General features: G+C 35.3%; 2 protein-coding genes across 3 annotated transcripts in view; one reads left to right on the forward strand and one right to left on the reverse strand.

Annotated features, from left to right (window-relative positions):
* Positions 1 to 5,880, forward strand: part of LOC135154608 (uncharacterized) — a 9,173-nt gene extending 3,293 nt beyond the window's left edge. Inside the window, exons 3-4 of the mRNA XM_064101383.1 lie at positions 5,289 to 5,402; positions 5,601 to 5,880. Of these exons, the coding sequence (XP_063957453.1) occupies positions 5,289 to 5,402; positions 5,601 to 5,880 (394 nt within the window). The remainder of the gene's footprint in view (positions 1 to 5,288; positions 5,403 to 5,600) is intronic.
* Positions 2,558 to 24,375, reverse strand: part of LOC129264823 (protein-cysteine N-palmitoyltransferase HHAT-like) — a 25,694-nt gene continuing 3,876 nt past the window's right edge. The window contains exons 2-12 of one of the 2 annotated variants that reach the window (XM_064102136.1): positions 22,354 to 22,589; positions 21,713 to 21,786; positions 18,724 to 18,840; positions 17,987 to 18,184; positions 17,300 to 17,551; positions 14,623 to 14,794; positions 13,752 to 13,902; positions 13,116 to 13,151; positions 10,874 to 11,072; positions 8,378 to 8,525; positions 2,558 to 7,945 (exon numbers count right to left, since the gene is read on the reverse strand). In XM_064102136.1, coding sequence (XP_063958206.1) covers positions 7,815 to 7,945; positions 8,378 to 8,525; positions 10,874 to 11,072; positions 13,116 to 13,151; positions 13,752 to 13,902; positions 14,623 to 14,794; positions 17,300 to 17,551; positions 17,987 to 18,184; positions 18,724 to 18,840; positions 21,713 to 21,786; positions 22,354 to 22,579 — 1,704 coding nt within the window. In that variant the 5' untranslated portion in view covers positions 22,580 to 22,589 and the 3' untranslated portion in view covers positions 2,558 to 7,814. The remainder of the gene's footprint in view (positions 7,946 to 8,377; positions 8,526 to 10,873; positions 11,073 to 13,115; positions 13,152 to 13,751; positions 13,903 to 14,622; positions 14,795 to 17,299; positions 17,552 to 17,986; positions 18,185 to 18,723; positions 18,841 to 21,712; positions 21,787 to 22,353; positions 22,590 to 24,375) is intronic. The other variant, XM_054902770.2, reaches the window with a different exon arrangement.

A 24,375-nucleotide genomic window follows, 5' to 3' on the forward strand; every position in this document is an offset into this window, starting at 1 on the left:
CATCTTAAAGCCCTCATTTTAAAATGCATACTATGAAATAAACATACAATACTATTGTTTAAATTGAATATATATCAGACTTTCTTTATTATAATACTGAGTAGGCAAATATTAACATTGATGAAAATTCTTCACTCATAATTAGAGCAAATATTGCTGCAGGAAATAAAAAAATGTCTGAATGAATGATACACATGATAAACAGACAGTTACAATTTAAATGCAAAACACAATTTTTCACTAAATTCAGCAACAACAAAAAACCCACAACAGAATAATGCTCCTTAGTCATTCATGATTCTTCAAATGTTTCTTGTTCTCAATGTCTCCGTTATAGCTTTGTTGTCATAACATAGTAGGATGAATGTTACCCTATTTTCAACATAAATAACGATTACTATCTTACCATGAGCTCAAATAACTCAATCTCACAAAATGTAATGAAAAGTATTCTTACATTCATTTGACATAATTAATGATATTCATTTATTCTGCATCTATTTACAATTCCATACATTTGTTAACAATGAAAATAATTTCAAGATATAAATAGTAGAAAAGGCCATCAGAAGTATAAAATATTGAAATACATCTACTCTAGCACACCAATAAAGATATTGCATTGTGCACTGTTGCTTAAAACAATCCACAAATTGATGGGCCTATCTACTAATGATGTCATTGAAAAAGATTGAATTTAAGAAAAAAATATTTACTGGCATTTTATAACCAACAAACCTTTTTTTACATGTAAAAATGTAGAACATGATATGCCACTTTTCCAATAATGCTCAAATGTTCATGAGATTTGTATAGAGCTAAGATAAAACTTTGATGAGGATTAATATCATTTGTGATAAAAATGAATTATTGACAATCAATTATGAGTTTTAAAATGCATTCATGTACTAGTAATACCCATATCGCAAGAAAACAATCATTATGGTAACAATGGCTGGCAAGTTGATATCAAATACCAGAAATGTTACATAAGCTGGACTTTGTATATACATATCATGACAATTTGTTCTTTGTAACAACATATTTCACATCATAAGAGGAATGTACCAACCATACAGAAATTTAAAAAATAGAAATGAGTAAAAAATAAAACACAAACAATCTTTACACCAATAAATCATATCAGTTGCATGTTTATGGAATGTATTGCATATTATGGTGGTTTGTTTTCAATTTCTCTCAAATCCATCACTTATACTTCTTTATTGTGGATAAGGCAATTTCTTCATATATTACACACAAAAAAAAAAAAAAAAAAAAAAAAAAAAGATTGTATATCTGAATGATAATGCTTTCACATAGATACTGGGCTTTGCATTGACACAGTATATTTGCAAATAAATTGTTAACCTTTGCATTAAATTCACTTATAATGAGGAGGTGTGATACTAGTAGTCAGTAGAGTGGGGGTTTCACAAGAACATTTCAACAGGGAAATAATCAAATTATATTCCACAAACTTTTTTTCTCTTCAAACATGACCTATACACTTTATTGTGCAGAAACTGCTAAGTAGTACACAGGGCTGTAAGTGATCACAAATGAAGAGCTGAAAAAAACTTGAAATTTCATGAGATCCTTTACTTTTGTAACTTAGATGAAATAAAAAAACACTGAAAATCAAACATGCATAAAGAAATGAAATCAGCATGAAAGATGTACTCAAATGGTCTGGGGATCATTATAAAAATTTATAACAGGAAATAAAATTATCTTACTTATGAGTAAGACTGTATCAAACATGGCAAGGTTACAATGGCTATAAATGGCAAGCTAGTTTTAACCCTTTACATGTGAAAGTAGCACTTTTGTATTACTGTATATCATTATAATAGTTTTCTGTTACCCTAGTACTGCCAAATCTGACAAATGGATGATTACCAGTATCAGAATGGCAAGAAAGGATGCAGGATTCAAAGAAAAAATCAAATAAACAATTGTCATTATTAGCCCCTCAGATTGAATTCAGCTAAACCTTGGTAATACTATGAAAGGCACAAACACGAGTTAAGGCCTGTAAACTTATCCCTCTTCTCATGGAATACTAGTACCCTGATAAAGAAGCAGCAAAATTGTTTTTTCTAATGTATTTTAGTTAAAATTACCCCGGCCCTTACTTGCGGGCCGAATTACCCAATTTAAACTCAGTAGGATTAAATCAATGAGGCAAGAAAGAATACAGAGAAGTGAGCTTGGGTCAGTATCCTGGTCCATTTGACACTGACCACTACAGAATCTTAGGATTAGCCCAATCTGTTAAGTGCCTAATAAAACCCCAGAGAATCTAGACTAATACATCACTTATCATATCCTCAAGATTTCAGTAGTATAGGTGATGCACTGGATATAACTGCGTGTATTATTGGTACAGGTGCCAAGCTGGCCAAGGCAGACCTCAAGTCAGCCTTTAGAGTACTTCCAATAGCCCCACAAGATTTTGAATAACTGGGAATCAAGTTGGACAAGAAAACTTACGTAGAAAAATGTTTACTAATGGGAATCAAGGGTGCCCTTGCATACACTGATTTTTTTTTTTAATTTCACTGAGTATTGCATACGGAAACAGACAAATTCAGACATGATGTTGCATTGCATTGATGATTTCCTTGCGATGGGTTCTGCCTCCAGGCTAACTTGGTTTGTAGGGCTGTAAAGCCAGGTAGGGCATTCTTGAGAAGAGTTATAAATCTAACTAAAGGGCACACAGGGGCCAATGAAAGGATCTTCATTTCGGAGGGAGCTAGGAAAGACTTAAGAATTTGGATGACATTCCTCAACTCTTATTAACGAGTCTCTGTAATTCATTCCCGGCAATGGGCTGCAGGTACGGATTTGGACTTGTTCACTGTTCCTAGTGGAGATATAGGTTACAGGGGCTACTTTCAAGGAAAATTGTTCAATGGCAGATGGCCTTACCATGTAAGGGGAGACTACTCCACTGCTTGGAAAGAATTGATGCCAATACTAATGGCTATTATGGTATGGGTCCACAACTGAAAGGAAACAGAATATGGTTTCACACTGATAAATATGACTGTCAAAAGTATCATTAAGAAATTCACATTGCAACAAATTAATAAGCCTGGTTCGGATCTTGGTCTTGGAATGGTTGAAGAACGAAATTCTTATTTAAAGCAGTGTACATTTCTTCTAAGGATAACTCAATTGCCGACTCCTTTTCTCGAATGCAGATGAGGAGGTTCCGCCAACTGGCACCGGATGTGGAGGTCAACCGATCACCAACACCAGAATGGCTATGGCAGATAGATTTGTCTGCTGTTGCTTTTAGTTCAATTGGAGGGGACAAAAGTCTGTTATCAGGGAGTAGTTGATTCATTCCAGAATTTCCGTTTATAGAGAAGGTATTACCTGCTCTATAAACGAAAATTCCGGAATGAATTGACTGGTAATGGTCTTCATCACTCAGCTTTCTCTTAATTGGTTGGCCGTGTCAACAGTTGCACAACGGATAGCCGCACTGTCGTATAGTACATAAAATGTATGAGTGGCAGGACCCGACCAAACACTTCCTAATTATTAAGAAAATGCAGGAAGGCTGTCGGCGAGCCTGGCTAAAACGAAGAGACAGTTGCCTCCCAATCACATTAGCCTTGCTAAATAAAATCCTCCCAACCGTCTATGATATATGTCAGGGGTTCTCAAACTTTTTCTTTGAAGGGTCAGATAAGACTCCGATTAAACCTGAAAGGGCCTGGGTGAAGTGGATACTTAGAAAAAAATGTGCGTGAAGCGCAATGACCCTTGTGGTCGGGGTCCTAGATGCTCTATTGTGCAATCTGGCCCTTATTTTGGGAGCATTTAATCCAACAAATTTATAACAGTTTCATATAAAACGCAGGCAAAATTAGACAAGATTTCAAAATACAGCGAGTCAATACTAATGATAACAAAATTGTAGTACTTTGTTAACAGGAATCTAGATTGTACCTATACATACCTGGTATTGGGGAGACAGATAATGTCTTGAAGTATCAATATTTTTTGTAGTCAAAGTAGAATGAATAATAGAGCATGTCTGTTGTAGACTCTAACAAGGATGTCAGTCTCCTATAGTCACTTTCAATATGGGAAAAGTGACAATCTGTCAGCAACAAGTTGCTTGAACCTTGGCACAGAAGGTGTAATTGCCAGACGAAGGCACTGGTGCAAATGTTCACTGGTCAAGCAGGGGCCGCGGAAGCGGGGGCTTCAGCCCCCCCCCCACTTTTTTCCAAAACCATGTACAAAAACATAAAAATTACCATATGATTGTGATTTTTTTGAATGGCCAGCCCTCCCCCTTTGAAAATCGTTCCGCGTCCCCTGTCAAGGTACTTCGGTATGAGTTAGTTCTTAATGCACTTTTGCATCCAAACATGGTGAGAACAGTGCTGGCCATCTAATAAGAAAGTAGATCGAACAGACAGAAAAGACTCTACTAAACTTTGTTTAAAAGTCAAATTAATTTGACTGCCATTACTTTTATTACAGTTAGGTCTTCATGGATACACAATGTAATGTTTCATATTGTGACTTAAAAGTGATTAAAAACACCGAGCAGAGTCTCGCGGGCCGGCTTGAGAACCCCTAATATATGTTCTTCCTTTTCTGAAGCTTGCTTGTTCCAAGATGCATTTCTATTAGCCTTTTGGTTTCTCAAGGGTAGGCAAATTTAAAGCTAGGGTTAGACATGACGCTAAGAAAATGATACAGTTCCACGATATCAAATTACGGAATGGGCCCCACTGCACTCAAAACGGATCAGCATAGATCTACCACCATTTTCAGTATAAGAGAGAATGGTATCCATGGTGGTTGCGCAGTAGTTGCAATGGTAAGGTTTCTTGAGCTTACAGGCCCAAGATCCTCTCTTCTGCCATGTTAATGGGCTACCGCTGACTAGATACCAATTCAAGAAAAAGACCATGAGAGCAACACGGGCAGATATTTACCAGTATGGAACACATTCATTTCATATTGGGGCAGCGGCAACTGCAGCATTGAATGGTGTCTCTCAAGAGAAAATTAAGGAAATGCATGGGGAGGTGGCAAAGTGAAACTTGTTATTTAATCTTAATCTGGTCTTGTGTAATTAAGTGTAGTATGCAACTCCAACTTAATTAGTGTCTTGCATATTTGCATTACCATGCATATCTATAGCACATGTCTCAAATAAATTATCTCAAACTATCATGCATATGTAATATGAAGCCATATGCTACCATTAAGTATGTGTACTTGGAAAGATATTTGGTTTCTCCATACAGATGCTCGGAATCGAAGAATCTGGCTGGTGAGGGACAACTACATATGAGCTCAAGAGAGAGGGACATTACAACTGGGGACCACAACCTGGGACTGGTAGGCCACAAGGTTAAATGGTGAGGCCATGGGGGTACTACACTTCGCAACTTCCCAAGTGATCTCCAAGAGAAGCTAATATACAGTCCCATTCTGGCCGCAATCATAATTCATATGGGATCCAATGACTTGGGCCGCTATATTGCCAAGGAATGTAGACAGGCAGTAGATGTCGCACTACAGTCAACCAGAGCATTGCTTCCCTACTATCATGTTAGTTACTCAAGCATCTTGCCACACCTTAACTATGCCCAAGAACATGCCATCACCCCACAGGCAGCCATTGACAATGTTTGGAAATCTGTGAACAAGTACACCTCATCTGTCACTCATAAATTTAACACTCAAGAACATTGGTTCTATCATAGGGATGGAATCCACTTGTTAGACGAAGGAAGTGACATTCTGTTTGGTGATTTTAAGAGGACAAGAAAAGTTGCCCTTAATGGGCAAGACTTTAGTAATGTGGCAAGAGAGCTCAGACAGCCCCAAGATTAGTGAATGCATTTCCTTTTTTGAACCAAGAATCAGCAAGAAGAAAGCACTGGGAATATTGTGGAGAAATGTCTAATCATGTATGCAGCCAATATGATTAGGAATTAATTCATATCTTGAACAGTTTCTTTTTTTATACTGGTTTGTCATTAACATCAAATTGAATAGCACTTTTGTCTCATACCTGTTAGCAACAAGAAAATAAAAATAAGAATAACAAAACATTAGTCATTTATTTAGTGAATTAATGAATAAAAGTGAAAAGGAAAAAAAGCGTCAGGTAGCCCTCAACCTAATTTCAGCTTCAATACGCAGAAACCATATACTCCATCTTTAATCTCATTAAATGGTGCAAGTGCTGCCCTGGCCAGTATTTGATTAAAAGATGTGTAGCCAAGTAAATCAAGAATCAGCAATAAAAATTACTACGGGTGTTGTTTATGGGGTGTTTTTACGTACTTGGCAATGTCATTATCAATTCCAGATGCTCGCAGGGGAAGGAATGGCCAAGAGCTTTGTGAGCTAATGGCTCGGAAAGGCCAAGATTATCGCATATTGATAAGGGGATCCTTTGGCCCATGAAACTGGGAAACTGGGTAGAGCTACCATCCTCCCAGTTGGTCACGTGACTCGTGACCCGGTTGTCTCTATGTAGTTACTTCTTAGCCAGACTTTTTTCCTTCCCCTACAGGTATATAAATTTGTTTAAAATTTCTGTGATGCACAAGTTTATGAAACATTGGTGTAAAAATCATTTGTTGATTAATTGTTTATATAAATGTGATACACCAATATGTGAGACATTGGGATAACAGTTCCCGAACGGAAATTAAAAGTTGAGAAAATGCCAATATCTGTGTATCGTGTTCTTATATCTTATCAAAATATGATGATGGCAATGTTGACATAATGAAATATTAAAAAAACAGTCACATCTGATAGGTGTGAAAAAATCAAGCGACGGATTGGAATTGCAAAAGCTACATTAAAGCACATGTAGAGAGTACTTACAACTCAGACTATTGATCTTCCCATCAGACTCAGATTGTTGTTATACTATGTATGGTCTACGCTTTTCTATGGATCTGGATGCTGGAATCCAAACAAGGTCATCACCCCATGCAACAGCATTGGAAGCTGTTGAAATGTGGTTTTTGTGCAGAATGATGAAAATTTCATGGACTGAACATGTCAGCAATGTAGATGTCCTTGTCAGCAACTCGACAATTGCACTTATTAGGCCACATTCTTCACAAGAATGCTTTAGAGACTGTAGCCCTTACTGGTGCTATCGAAGGAAGGGGGGAACCTGGACGCCAGCGCTTCACATTCCTCTTTTGGCTTAGGAATGCTACTAGCAATTACATTTGATGGGCAGCGTCAAGATTCTGACATGCAACTTTAATGGATGGCAATTGGATGTGAGCAGTTGTGAGAAATATAAAGATCTGATGGAGAAGGGGATTAGTTGTCTCAGAAATGCAGTCTCAACATTTTTATTGGCAAAATTATAGTGTCATGGAAGTAAGGATGCATATCTGAAGTTACCTAATGTCTTCTGACATTGAGAACTACAGAGGAGCCATTAAGTGTTTCTTCATGACATCTTCTTGCCTAGAAATGAATGCCCTCCCTCATACCTGATGTCTTTTGCTCACATCTGTGGGTGAGCCATAAAGTGTTTCTCAATAACAAATTCTTGCCTAGTAACTGATGCACTCCTTCATCTTCTCAGAATATATTTTATCCCTGAGAGCCCCCAAGGAGCCATGAGGAGTTTCTCCATCACAACTTCTTCCCTAGTAACCATTGCACTCCCTTATCATGTGGCAATGTCTTCCATCTCTAAAGAGCCATGGATTTGCCATGCAGTATTTCCCCATCACAAACTTGTTCCCTAGTAACAGATGCACGGATCATATGATGTCTTTACCCACTCAGAGCTTAGGAGGAGCCATGTAGTATTTTTCCATGATATACTTCTTTCCACAACGGCAGAAGAACTCCTCTACCAGCTGAACGTGGCAGTAGTGTACCCCAAGTAGTCCTCCTATAACCCACAATGCACCTGTGGAAATAGAAATGTGTTAATCATTACATGATGATGCAGAGCTGAATGACCTTTGATGTGACATGGATACGTAAAGAAACACACATGGTAATGTAAGAAGGCAGTTTATACACAGGCCACTTCATGGAAATGACATTCAGTTTCAAAGGATCACACTTTAAACCTTACAATATCAAAACACTTCTTGCTGAGTTTATCAGATACACAAACATTTTTTTACTTAACTTACATGAAAAGTTGTAGAGAAAATGTACTTATTCACTGCATAGGTGCAATTTTGTGATATATATTGAATTATCATTGTGTTGTAGATATGACATTGGGTTATGTCTCTAAAGATTTAATCTACTATATGAAAATACAATAACTAATATTTGCTTAATATGCCACTTGCATCTTTCTCAAAGCAGTATCGTTTGGAAGACTGACCTTCTGCACCAAGAACCCTGGAGACAAAGATCTTGCCAACCTCTATGTTATTGATGAAGAAGATCATAGCTAGAACTAGGAGTGGATACTTCCCTCCGGTAAGGAAACAGTCTAGTCTTCTTCTGCTCAAAGGAGACATCTTACCAACCTGTAAATAAGAAAATTAATCAATTCTAGTATCATTAATGTAATTCTATAAGTTAAACAATAACAAATAAAATAATTCTCGAAGATGAAAGACAAGCAGAGTGGCTTCATTGGCTCAAAGGACCATCTTTCAGTGCTCATGGCACTTCAATAAAATGACCGACTTTGACAAAACGTGTCGGTGCAAAAACACCCTTCACACCACACTTCCGCTCACCCGGGCAGAAACATCCTTACGCAATGCCCTTATGCGCACTACTAAGGGTATTTCTGCGCGCATGTAATGTGCATAAGTGTGGAGCTAAGGATGTTCCTGCACTGACATGACGAAAAGAAATTAAAAAAAAAAGAAGAAAACAATACGCAAAATAGGATCTAATTATGTCGATTGAGATCAACTTATGCTCTGTTTTGGGCATTTGCTAATTCAATATATGAAACGTAATGATTGGTGCTAAAATTTTGTTAGTGTGACTTATTAAATGTTATAATGTGTATGACGGCTTCTGTAGATTTGACCTATGGAATGTATCGGGTGTGCTTATAGTTTATTTTGACTATGATGTGAAACCAATTGATAACCAGTCTAAACCTGTGGGAGGCGCTGTGATGAAATTTTGGAAATAAATTGCCATAAGATATCAAAGCATTCTGACTAATCAAACATGCCTAAGGTGGTACACAATAATATGAATATTCTAATACTGCATATGAATTTTGTGTGAGACTAACCTCCCCTAGAATACTGTACAAGCTGTTATTTTTCGCGTATAGAATTGTTCATGAATGATGTACGAAACACTCCCACAGCATTTCAAAGAAGCAATACTAGTGCAAATTATGTGCAGAAATAAATTCCCCAAACCCCATGCTGATGTGTCTTTTGTACATAAATATGTCCCTGTAAAAACAGTTACAAAGTGTTGAATAAAGTGGTTTAATTTTTTGCTTTTTTGTACCTTTAGATCTAAAAATTCATCATGTCATAGTTGTGGATCTGTAATCATAGGGTTAAGCAATCTTTGGAATTTCTGTTTTTTAGATTCATTTTTCAAAAAGTTGGTAAAAGTGCAAAAATGTTGAATTTTGTGAACAGAATCTTACGACTCTAAAAGCTCTGGTCATGTGACTTATGAATATTAATGAGTATGCAAATAGCTGCCAATACATGTGTATAGAGCCAATCAGATGGATATAACATCAAATTATTTCATGGAAATGTAGTGATATGAATAACAGGTGCAGGCATAACTCTTGGGCATACATGTAGAGCCTGAAGTGAATTGTATTGTATGCCTGTATTGTATGCCTGCACCAGGCAAGGTGCTTATGAATAGAAACATTCTTGGTTTGGTTTATATGAGGGTGTCCTGAACAGGACCATTGATACATGTATGTATTGAGAGAGTAGACAACATGTACCATGCTAAGTAACCTGGCAGTTGACTCTTCATGCTCTTGTACATGTAGTTGTATGTGAACTCGGTTCTTGTAAAGTCTGAAGACTATATTGGAGTTAAAAGCTGAATAAAGTGAATATCAAAATAACTTTCTGATCTGTATCGTTATTTTGTTCCCCGTCTATTTCAGAAAATACATTTTAATATTACAGTGAGTGAATAAATATTGATAAAATTATGTTAGGAAATAGTTTAGGCTCTGATTTTGTTTTAGAAATTAAAAAACAGGGAAATTCTAGCTAACTTTTTGAATCACTAACTGTACTTTCTAAACCTTATTTTTTGCATATCTCCTATTTTTCACTGCACAGGATGTTTTCAATAGTAAAGCTTTACTGTTAGGGATATTGGCACTTACTATTAAATGAGTCAATATTTTCGCGTGTTGTTAGATTCGCGGCCGATCGGCAATTCGCGAAAATAAAACCCCCGCAAAAGTAATAATAATAATAGTACAGTTCTTAATATGCATAACACCTACAGGTCTCAAAGCGAGAAATGTGGTTAGAATTGTAAATTTAAAAATTAGACATCAAATAATTATACATAACATCAAAGAATATTAAACATGGATTGGACCTACATGTGACTAAGTTAAACATTCTGAAAGAGGTGGGTTTTTAATTGTACTTTGAATTTCTCAAGCTGGGTAATATTTCGTAATAACAGCTTATACATTAAAGGACCTATCAGTTTTGAATTTTTTGTGCTATCTCGTATGATTATTCATAACCTAAACAAAGACATTAAAGGGGTCAATGTATGATAAAGGATGTATATTGCCATTTATTTCTAAAATTGCATAATAGCATATCAGAGTATGAGGTGTGCTTATTCAAAGCAGACTGTTAATATTTTTTTTACCTCTCATATCAAGTAATACACTTACCCATTTTTTAACCCCAAGTTTTTTGGCAATGATAGGTGAGAAGGCTTCCCACTGCACCAATACCCAGAAGATGAGGACCATGACGATGATATGATAATTAAATCCATGCCAGAAACTTGTGAAACAATAGCTGATCAGCAGAGCAAAGTACTGCCGGAGACCGCCATGTTGAGATCCACCAAATGGTATGTAGATGTTCCTATTCAGAAGTATAAGAAATATACACATGTGATGAAGAGATGTGATTTGTGTTTTGACGCATTGATTGAAAAATATCATTTTGCAAAACGATTTTGAAAGATATATATCAATAGTTTTTCTTGCTGAGGATTTTTGTCTTAATAGAGTAACTTGCCATTTCTACAGCGGCCTTTTACCATGGACCTACTGTCAGAGTAGTAGGTCCATGCTTTAACCAAATAATTATGTAATTATCTAATTTATATTAGATAAATTCAATCTTGTTTGATTTTGGATATAATCCCAGTCATGCATTCATTCATTTATTTTTTTATTTTTTTGCAAATATGATAAATGTTATGGCTTGTTCAGATATAGCATAACATACATTGCATCAGCAACATTAATAAATTATTCAATATTGTTTGTCAAGTGTTGCATGACTTGTGACATCACATGAAAACCTATGTATCATGACGATCATGATTATCAAAAAAAATTAGGTGATATATCACACCATGTTATGAAGAAAATGATAAATGTTCCTGAGCTCTGTCACATCATATCTAAACAAGACATGAATATCCATTAATCTGTTTTGGTTAAAGCAAGATTGAAATTAGTCATATAGCTATTAATTGTGCACTAATTCTGTTTCAGTTTCACTGGTAGGGAAATGAAAACATGACTGTTATATTTCAAAATTATTTGGGAAGAATATCACAGCAAAAATGTCCACTGAAAAGACCTGCTCTTCAAATTAGGTCTGTTAATTCCAGTTTTCTAATTTCCTTTATTATTTCTTGAATTCTCTTTGTTTGTCCAAATATAAGGTTTGCATTGAAATGTTTTTTTTTCATTTAAGAATACCTGTTTAAAGGATTTAATACCTTGTAAAAGAAGAGTGAAACTCTATTACATGCACTTCCTTCATTTACTATACACCAGAGTCTTAACCAAATCTATCATAACATGACATAATGGCAAACAATCATGACAATGTTTGAACAAATGAGGTATTATTCTCTTGACTGATATAGTAAGACTCTCACTTTCGTTCGTGATCACTCTTCATTATTCTGAGTTTTCTGACAATGGAGGAATTCTTTTCAAGGATAATCAGAAACAGGATACATAATCATGAAAACATAACAATTAATGACCATGTTCTCTCAGTGTGTTTTCAACACAACTATAAAATAAACTTGCTTGAAATATTCAGACAAACGTTGCGTCAATGATCAATGGAACAGTGACTATATAATCATACAAATCTTTTCAATATATAAAATGAAAACAATATATATTCTGTTTAACCTTTGTCAAATCTAGTGGACTTGATCCTAAAATTTGTCAATATATGAAATGAAAACAATATATATTCTGTTTAACCTTTGGCAAATCTAGTGGACTTGATCCTTAAAATTGAATTGAGCGATAATAAGTTTCATTCTCTACCATTGTTCGAGAAATGTTTTCATCCCCAAAACAGAAGACTAGTGGGCCTCAGTGATATAAAAAGAATGCTGACTAGCATGATCAATGTTATTTTTGCACCCTCCAATCTATTAAGTTGGTAAAAGCTCAAGATAAAAGTCCATTAAAGGCCTGGTCCTACTGGCCGATGGACACAAAATGTATTCATAACGGATACAGTGGACAAGCGAAATTTTGGGGTGGCTCCATCCGTTTTCATCTGCTCTTGACAAGGGACAAAATGGGCAAACAATGAAATCACAGTGGACGGATGCTCGATGGATATAGAGCGTATGAAACACGTATACAAAGAGTACACAGCGGATACATAATGTTTTCCAGTGGATGGCAAGATTCTTTTCCATTTTACATCCTCTCTGTATCCGTAAGTGCAGTGGGACCTTAAAAAAACATCTTGAAATTCATTTTTAGGTTGGGATCTTATCATTATTTTACGCAATCATCACAAAAATGACAGAATGCAATATTTGAAAGATAACTCAACAAAATTCTGTTGAGATATCTTCCCAATAATGGGGAGTATGAAATCACATCAAAGTTGGAAGGGCTAAATCTAGTTGTTTACCTCAATATAAATTGGTACTCTCCTCTGTCAAAATACCTGTGAAAATTAATAAAATTATTTCAGTAATATAAACATTGGAAAATTACTCTTAAAATTATTATGAAATCATCTAAGTAAGCGATTAGATAACAATAAATATACACTGATTTCATATAGTAAATTTGTGAATGAATTTTATAATTGATGACATATAGGATCTTGCAACATCCCATATCTGTAAGACTATGACCCGAGTTATGGCATACAATCACACATATCTACTAAGACCATCAATGGTATGGTCAGGGATAATTCAGAAACAGTCCAAGTAGGTTAGGAATATTCATATTGGTAGAAAATTAAACTTAAAATAATAAGAAAATGCAAAACAATGTATCATGTCCATTTAAGCTATTGTGACATCATGGAATTGCATTCAAGCTTACAATATGCATAATAAATATTGTCTGTTCATTCACAAAGTCTATATTCTATCAAAAGAAGCAATTATCCCTAGGGCCATGGCAGAAGTATCAATTTATCTGTTTTCCATCATCTTTTCATGCCATTGAAAATATCAATCAAGAAATCACTAACTGAGGTGAGCTTCAAACCCTACACCTACTTTTCCAGATCCACACTATGAATTCAACTAACCTCCATCCATGTGTAGCCATCAGTATAGTCTGCATGCATGCCGGTAAGCCTGGAGTCAAAACCCCATCAAATATAGCCATAGCCTTAGCAAAACCATAGTATACCATATACTGTAGCTGAAATATGATGGTACACCACTCTCCCAAAGCAACTAAAAAAGAGTGAATAATACTAATAGTAATTAAGATTTTTCATTAGCAATTTAAAAATGTTGCATTTATTTATTAATTTGACAATATTGATTAAATTTCTCTTTCACCATTGTATCACAGAAACTAAGAAATTGATTTTTAAAAATAACCTAATAATAATATCTAAAGACTATCAAAAGTACAAATGTCATTGATGAAATAGAGAAAGCAAGAACAGTCGCCATTACTATTGGCTCAGAATTTAATCCAAGTACACAGTGACTGAACATTGTGAGAATTGAAAGATACAAAAACGAAAGTAATTAAAATCTATTATGCCAGGTAAAAAGAAGATTATTTTCTGATTAAAAGTCCTTACTACAGAGGTAATAAACATTTAACAGTGCTACTTAATTTAAATGAAATATAAATGCAGAAAGCACAAAAGTCAGCAAAAATACAATTGAGATATAAAAGGGAGCTTTATTTGATTCTGATTGAAAAATATCATCAAAGGATATAGACAAAAACAAATGCTCAATTGGAAAGGCATTTGCCACCAATTGAGATAATACCATACCAATAATACTGTTCCCCTGTCTTCAAGGATGCATTCCACATTTGTCAGTGTCTTCCGGCAAACATCAATAATGTCTATTCTGGCTTACATACTTCAACATAAATGCACCCTATATGAAAAAAATCATGACGACGTAACTACGATTCAAGTGTATACTTACGCAATGCAAGTACAGGTAACTTCTCAAGATATTGAGGTAGTAACATAAAGCTGGAGAAATATATGAAATGATGGATAAACTCCAAGAAGATGGCACAGAGGAGTGGGCGGAGCCACATAAGACACACCCATCTGAATTCTTTCATGCTTGATGGGTGATAGGGATTCTTGATCTGACAAAGAAATACAGAAATTAATTTTTGGTGAGATATCTCATTAAGCAACTAATTTCCATGTACTCAAGTTAACAATGCACCATAATCTTTTCTTATCCAGTCCACTGGAAACAGACATCAAACGACCACTATACAGAGCATCCCTAAAAAAAAAAAGGAAACCCATTTTCAGAGATAGATTTTAGTATTAAACATGTTTTTACTATATGAATTTGACACTTATGGTAAGAGTGGAATCTCATCTTTAATTTCAGACCAACAGCTTAGCAAATCACTCACGTATGGCAGATTACTAACAATAAATATTGAGGCCTATCAGAAACTATTTGTGCAGAAACTTAACAAAGAATACAAAAGAAATGCTAATGAGCCAATCGTCAAATAAGCATGGTTGTCATATCACAAACCAATCTTGTTTAATTTTTCTGCGCGACCTGATTTTGACATTAAAGGGGAATGAAACTTTTAGAATAAGTAGGCTTGTGTCGAAACAGAAAAATCAAAGAAACAGATCAAAGAAAGTTTGAGAAAAATCAGACAAACAATGAGAAAGTTATGAGCATTTGAATATTGCAATCACTAATGCTATGGAGATCCTCACATTGGCAATGCGACAAGGATGTGTGATGTCACATGTGAACAACTTTCCCTTTGATGGACTATAAAATACCCCCAAAATGTCTCTTTTTGCTTTTTCTTATGGTGATACAATCCATGATGTATTCTTTAAAAATCTGTATTACATGCCCTCCTGTAGAAAGAATACATGATCTACTGATAGATGTGATAAAAGAGGCAATTTAAGTGAAATATGTACTAATGTAATGGGGAGAGTTGTTCACAAGTGACATCACACATCTTTGTCGCATTGCCAATATGAGGATCTCCATAGCATTAGTGATCGCAATCTTCAAATGCTCATAACTTTCTCATTATTTGTCTGATTCTTTTCAAACTTTCGTTGATCTGTTTCTTTGATTTTTCTGTATTCACACAAGCTATCTTGTTCTAAATGTTTCATTCTCCTTTAAAATTTCATTCTCATCTAGCTCATTAAAGCATGAAGTGTTCATCACATATTCGGTATCAAAAATGTGGAAGAATAATTGAATTGTCTGATGATGTAAATGAAATATCATATTTAATTTGCCTTTGAAGAAAAAAGATGTGGGAATCCCCATTTTCTTTTTTCTGGGATGCACTGTATATTCACTATTGGAATGAAAGAAATCAGCACTGAATGGTTAACATAGATCTATTATACATTTGTGTCACAAAAGCGTCACAACAGTATCATACGATAACGACAGCTAGTCACAAAAGGCAGGCCGAATTTAGCAAAACATATGAAAATGTGGCTCTCACATCCATCAGGGAGTACAATGAAAACAAAGGATGCATCCATTGGATGATCCTTAAATGAGGCAAAGCCTCAGGGAAAATGTGGTGTTAGATTGGTCTAGACTGAAACAAGTTTCTCCTTTTTTTAAATGTAGTTTGGCCACAACAGGGTTATGCTTTATGTTGGCTATTTCTTTGCATATATTGCTGCATACATGAACAAAATGCAGCATCATAAACTCTAGAAACGGGCAATTCTATCTTCATTTTTGTTACGATAGTTTATTTCAAATTTTTTGGAAAGTGACTAGTACTAATACATATATATCAGTATATTATATCGGGTATGCCTGCTTTTCTCTGTGAAGGTCAAATAACCAAAAATGCCACTTGAACACTTAACCTGGGACAATTTCCGTTTGGAACTAGAAATTTGACGTGTCCAAAGGACGCAGATGCCCCCGCTTAACGCGATCAAAAATTCATCAGGGTTCCCACAGAAATTTGAAAACAGAATTCCATGACTTTTCCATGACTTTTCCATGACTAAATTGCTGCTTTCCATGACTTGCTTTTTGGCACGGTTTCCAAATCAGACACATTATGATGGCCTCCATAACCTCCCCTCACAGCCATCCATTCCACCCACTACCATACTCGTGACATGTACATCTACATGTATTATCATTGGTATGTGGTCTGTTTCTGACCAGGGTACAGTACCATTTTCGTTTCACCAACATCAAGATTTAAGCCATTCAGCCATGAGGTAAATGAAATTCCATGACTTTTCCATGACTTTCCAGGACCACAAATTTTTCCAGGATTTTCCATGACCGTGGGAACCCTGTTCATTCAATATGATTCAACTTAATATTGTGCAGAAATCAATATGCATATATATATAAAATGAACAAATTTAGACCTTTGAACCAACTCGCATATCTAATGAGCTGTGACCTTTGACTTGCTGACACCGAATTCGAACTAAGCCTGTATCTTGGTGTTATCTACCTACACACCAAAATTTTTAAAAATCCATTAAATATTTTTCGAGTAATTGCGCAGAAACCAAGTGGGGGGACGGACGGACAGGGGCAAGGCTTAATGCCCTCTCCGGACTTCGTCTGCTGGGGCATAACAAAAGTGAAAGTCATTTACCTGCAAAAAGAAAGTCTGTGGCGTCATGAAGGGGCCATGGGTGCTAGTAGGAAGATAGAAGACATATAACAGGTAATCCCAGATAGTCCAAGAATCCTCTTTATCCTTCTTACTCTCATCCTTACTGCTTTCATCTTGATCTCTCTGCTGCTTCACGTAGCCAACCCCAAAGGCAATAAAACGTAGACAGCAAAAGGCCATGGCTATGATGAACTTGACACGGTATTCTCGGATTCCAGGAAGTAATGAGATCTGGTAATGGAATGTCATGAGAACATGACAAGAATATTGTATTTATTAAAGCCTTTTCCTCCATTTTCTGCAGTTTACTTATCTGAGAGCAACCAAATACACCATAAGTGTAAAAAGTGGAAGGGAGATTGATGTCAGGGCTCTTTCTGATGACAAATTTCCTAAGGGGTTTCTAGCAAACTTTCTGTCAAATTTTGCCCTAAATAAGACACTGTTCTTCTCTTTGTTATCTAATTTGAACTCTTACTTCATGCATTAAGTATGTCCAAACCTACAGTACATTCTGCTAAAAGTTCCTGGCAAAGTATACATTCCTTTCGAATTCATCAATATACAACAAAATTAACAAAAATGTGGAATGACAGAACTTGCTCCTACCTTTACATACAAGAAATCAATTAATTTCATAATTTTTATTGATATTTGAATCAATACCTGCCACTGAGAGAAAGATCCAACCACAGTGAATGAAAGCTGAGAGAGGACAGCTATCCATATCAACCATGTACGTCGACCAAGGATTGCAACTAAGTAGGCTATGATGGCATGGAGTAGCAAGAGACCAAAGACTTGAGGACTGACAATGACTGCAGTACTCATCACAGATGAACAGATCAAGAAACTCTTCCGGAGCTAGACAAAAAAAAAGAATAACACAATGATTGTGACTAAAATGTGATAATCTATCTGAAAAAAAATAAGTACAAAGGGATATTCTAAAAACGAAAACGATTACTTTTAATAAATAAAATAAGATGGGTCATTATTTGCAAGCAGTAAAAAGTTTATGCCTCCACCATTACTATATAATGTGTATTGCTTACTTATGGAACATTCATGATCAAATCAGATTATTATTTGAAGTTGATCAATAAAATATTTATTTTATCATTGCAAATATGAAAATGTGATGCATGGACAAATGACCTAAGAACACAATGCCAAGGCAGCCACCCATGGCTGGACTAGGCATAAAAATAATCTAGCTACATGTAATCTCTTTACTCTTTAATTTGGAACAAAACTCAACCAACTATAACAAAAGGGTCTTGAACAGATATTTCATATAAAATGGCCCCACAATGATTTACATGTAAAACAAGATGATGAATTGTGTAAATCAGAAGCATTTTTAACTCATTTGATGACTACTTATAGAAAGTCCTTCTTACATTTGGTAGGTATTTAGAGACAAATAATCCACCTATCAGATGTCCTGCATATAGAGCCAGAGATATAGGATGAAGGGTAAAGAACTGCCAATGGATCCATTCCCCAGGCATCATATCCTATGAGGGACAAAAATACATAGATGGGACTCATCAAAATAGTGCATTATATAAGTCATGATAGAGAAGGACATTGGATATTACAGAAAAATAAAACATTTAGCACTTCCTCTAAACATTAACATCAAAATTCCTTTTCAAAAGTCTGGATACTTAAGCTTTGCTTGGAGCAGGAATACAGAAAGCACTATACAAAACAACAAAAACGAATTCATCAATGGGTACAAACTTAAAATAAAACTACACAAAATAAAACACTACTTTCAATATCAAAACAATTGATACTTGAGAGCATCTTCTTAAACACACTTATATTAGGTCACTGCTTAAATTTATCGATTATTGTAACCTAATTGAGCACAATTATCCTACTAGACAGAAGAAAGGCCAACAAGTAAATCTTCCAAAACTAAAAACAACTCAAGGCCAATTTTCACTTTCTTTTCTAGGTAGCAATTTCTGGAATAAAGTACCAGTCGAAATCAAATTGAAGAAATCAAGAAAAAGTTTTAGGAATTCTCTAAAAAGTTATTTGTCTTCATAAATTCACACCATCAATGTGTAAGTCTACATTAGATAATTAATACAATTAAGGTACTTCAAAAAATGTTGATGATAACCCTTTACAAGGAGTATATTGTAAATTAGATTTTTGTTTTGTTTTGTTTTTCCTTCTTAAATGTGCATTTTGTAATATTTGTGGGGCCAGGCTCGATTAGCACTTGTGCTATTTTCTGGTCCCATTTACCATTGTATTTTTATACATGTGTAACTGTTTTGCAATCTGTTTTATAACCTGTAAACATGTGAATATTGTTGGTAAATAAATAAATCAAATCAAATCAAAATGTAATGCATTCCAATATTTTTGGGCAAACACAGAAAATTACCTATCAATTTGAATGTTCTTGGGATGTAAAGAGGGATATGTGATGATGACCTGGCTTTGTACGTAGATTGGCGAACTGTTAGAAGGACAGGTATGAAGGAGCTGCCCATTGAGACATTTAAATATGATGGTTAGAGACTTATGTCCAACTTGATTTTTTACTTTCAGCCAGTGTAATTCTCTTATCATGGGGGCTGTGTGTGTGTGTATATGATGACCCTGGCTGTTTTATTCTGTAATTTCTGTGAACGATTTAGGTTATTACACGTGACGCCATTACACAGAAGATAGAATATCCAGAATATATCATCTTAAACATATGGTAACTATATAGTAACTATCCACAAATGAAGATATATCATAATACTCAAGGGGGTATTGCCCCCCCCCAAAAAAAAAAAAATATATATATATATGAAAGAACAGAATTTTGAAAATATAGCCCCAACAGAAAAAAAAGATTTTCCCTATCCTTATGTTTCCCCTTGATATAACATTTCTTTTTAAATATACACCAGTTGGTGAGAAACCCTCATTCACAAGGAAGGAAGGACAAGTTTGACCACTTTTCAGATGATATAACATGAGAAGAATTGAATGAAATATACAACAAAACAATACATTACAACTAATTCCTATTTGCTTTCCTGAAAGAAAAAAGGAAGGAAATACTAAGAGGACTAGCCTTGGCCTTTTGCAAATACCATAGGTAATTGATTCCGTGTTGCTAATCTGGTTGGCAACACATGACCCACAAAAACATAACAAACTTCCTTTAGACTATGAAATGATGTCTGAAACAAAATCTGTTATGTATTTTGATTATTTTTCAATATCGCTAGAGAGAAAGTTCTTCAAAAGATGGGATGTTATTCTGAATTATCAATTACTGAAAATACATATTCCTTAATTGCTCAAAGTTGTATTTTGTAAGTTGTAACCATTAATAATGCCAATTTAGAACCATAAATACATGTGAGTTAATGGCATGTACAATTTGATTTATAACAAGGATCAATGTAATAACAATCTGTCTGAGGGCAGTAAGTGTTGAGAGATAAAAGTTAAACTAAGAAGCCAATTATAGTCATCACTATGGCAAAGATGCCAAGTGCACCCACACACTTAAACTATCGAAAGCAATCGAAATTCATGCCTTGGTCTTCGCCAGTTAACAAATACATGTAGATTACACATCCAACTTCTTGACCTCTGTGACCTTTGACCATGTGACCCTAAACCTAATGGCCCGAATTCACAAAGGAGGTTTTAAAAACCCACGGTTGAGTCCATGGTTTATGCAGATTTCCTGTATAAATTACGCTTAATTTAGCGCGTATCTGGCGCGTGTATAAAAAATGTCCAATTCTGATGCACGCTTTTATCACAGTGCGCCAGATTGACGCCTGTTACCATGGTAAGATACGCTACTTTATTCATGAGTCCACTGTGTGAAGAGTGGACTCATGAATAAAATAATTAACAGGCGTCAATTTAGCGCACTGTGACCAAAGCGCGCATCAGCATTGGACATTTTTTATACACGCGCCCGATACGCGCTAAATTAAGCGTAATTTATACAGGAAATCTGCATAAACCATGGACTCAACCGTGGGTTTTTTAAACCACCTTTGTGAATTCGGGCCAATGAGATCCTTGTCAAGCCAGTAAGTATACTTGGACCAAACTTAAAGTCTATCCATAGAACAGTTCTGCACATATCTTGAGAACGAAAATGAGATGAACAGACAGATAGGCAGATAACCCCAAACATGCCACCAGCAACCAGCTACTGTGACCAGAGATATAAAAAAAAGCATGATCAGAAAACAGTCAAGTAGATGAATTATAATAATAAAAGTCAGAGAAAAAAGGTTTGATTGAGAAAGAAAATCTTTGTCTGAAATGTCAAAACCAAAATGTTATAGCTCTCACACTTTTTACATAAGAAGCAAGCAAAGTGGGAAGACACATAAAACTTACTTGGTACCTCCTTCCCAAGATGTCCCAACCTGGCTGAAGTAGACCACGCCCATTAATTGTCTTTATCTGGAAATCTGTGAAGAACATTATCATTTGTATAAAAAAAGAACACCTAAATGCATAAAAATGATATTGTTAACAATGTATGAAATAATACACATTTCACAACAAAACATTATAAAATCCAAATTGATTACAAAAAATGATGAGAGGCTGATAACACTAAAAGGGTAATTTATTCAAGTCACTACATGAGGTATCACTACATGAGGTATAGTGCATTCTTCAAAAAAAAAAATTAGCTTTTTACATCTTTTCATACAAAAATTCTGCAAGAGTCCTTATCAAATATCAAACAAAGAAGGCATACATATACTTGTATAATATGCACTTTTCATTACCACTTCTACAAATGACAATACCTTATTCAGGACTGTAACCACAAGAGGTGCAGACGGTGATTTGACCCTGAAACCTCCAAAACATTTCCAGAAAATTAACATAGATTCAATATGAAAGGTAACTTGGAATGAGCAGAAGCAGGAAAAATAATCTCTGGACTGACAACAATTTCTTCCCTGAATTTGAAAATCTTTAATAATAAATAATTCCGCATATACAAAAATTAATAAAACTGTCACCTTGTGAAGCTTTGAAGAGTTTGAATGTGGCATAACAATAAACAGTTATAACCACAAAGCCATAAAGCAGCAGTTCAAATATAGGTAGTTGAGGGCTTGATCTTTGACATGCTCTTACAGATTCCTTTTCCTCTTTGATATGCTCTTCTCCTTGTGAGGCTGATGGTACATCTGGCTTTCTTTCCTTCATCTCACTGTTGGCTACTGATGCATTTCTTAGCGCCATTATTTCTTAGCTGAGAGAGAGAAAAGAAAGGAAAAAAATATGTATAGTCTATTTAGATGTACAAAATTAGAATAGGAACCTTGCAATAAGTGTGAGTGGATCAGGGTCTTGAAATGCAGCCTTCTTCATTAAAAAAATTGTAAGTCAGATTGTTTCTAACATTGACAGGATGGGCACCACGTCGAGTCTGAAACTAATGTTTTCCATTAAAATTTTCTAATTTTTCCATCTAATTTTTCTGTTCCACATGAACAACAAATATGGCTGTACCAAGTAACTAAACTCATTCAGTTTGAATACTGTAACAAAGAAATGTGATATCAGGCTCCACACTAACCCTTTTTTCTAATGGTCCATCCTGTTTATGTCGGACCAGTAGATACACAGTTTTTCCATTTTTTACTGATCAGAACCTAAAATTTACTGGTCCAAAAAATAAAGAAAAACAAAAAAAATACTTGAGTTTATTATGCTGTCTTGGTATCTACATATTGCCATCCCCCCCAAAAAACTAACAGTACACACACACACACACAACATAATTCACGAGAGCCATTTCTCAATTTTAGAGAGCCATTTTTTTAGATGCCGGAGCCATTTTTATAGTTTACCAAAGAGGAGAAAATATCATTTGTTTCATTTTGATATATATTTCACTGGTCAAGTCGGACCAGTAAATCTGGCTTTTTCTGAAAAGTTACTGGCCTGACAGCAATTTATACTGGTCTGGGACCATCACCAATGTTGCACGATGCCTTGATGCAACAAGCATAATGGGTGAATAAGTAGATCGGTGAAGTGTCTATAAAATTGATACGATTAACTTTTTTCTTACACTTTGATCAAAAGTTCGAAATGACTTTCTGTCCCTGTATAGCATAAAGTCAGGGAGTCATTGTCTTTTTTCAGTTATAAAATGTATTCAGAACCAGGTCCAGGATTACCATTATTAAAAAAGCTTGCTATTCTCCCGGGGGGGGGGGGGGGGGGGGGCACTTCCATTGACGAGCATGACATGCGTGACCAAAGAAACACTTAAAAAGGATCTTAAAAACGTACAACATAATAAGGGTGTAAGAAACGCTTAAACAATGAAAAAAAGGTATACAGGTTTATATTTCACTAGGAAAAAAAATGCGTGTGTTTACGGTCCAATTTGCGAGGGTATAAAAAGACTAATAAAGGATGTACTTTTTTTTTTCTCTGAAAACCGTGTTATCTTCAGCTCCTCCCACTCTGCATCTATTTAATCCAATCAAATGCACTGTTAAAGAACAGATCGCGCAAAATTTTCAGGGAAAAATGAGTGCGCGCATGCCTAGACACGAAGCCTGCATTGTGATATCATTTTGTAAGAGCATAAGGTAAATAAAAGTTAGAGCTACATGTAGATAGAGACTTGGGAAAGGGTCGATTGTTGCAATTAAGAATGGATTATTTCAGACAACATGGGTACAAAATTATAACGGGAGACAGGGGCGGATCCAGCTTTCGCCAATAGGGGGGGGGCCTAAAAAAAATTTTACCCACATTTTCCCCAATCGGCCGCTCAAAGTTGATTTTCATTTGTTTCTTTGAAGGGGTAGTCCTAACAGTCACTTCTTAGCTTTATTCTCACAAAACATAGATAACGTCATATAAGCCCTAATTGAACAATACGAGCGCGAGCTAATTTTTTTTTATTTCATGTATTTTGTCCTGTAAATTGAACATTCTGAGCAATGATTGTGATCGTGAACAAGATGTGTATGTAACTAAATAATTTATGCGAGCGCAAATCGCGAGCAGAAGTTTTT

The sequence above is a fragment of the Lytechinus pictus genome, chromosome 7 (assembly GCF_037042905.1).
Source record: "Lytechinus pictus isolate F3 Inbred chromosome 7, Lp3.0, whole genome shotgun sequence".
NCBI classification, from domain to species: Eukaryota; Metazoa; Echinodermata; class Echinoidea; order Temnopleuroida; family Toxopneustidae; genus Lytechinus; species Lytechinus pictus.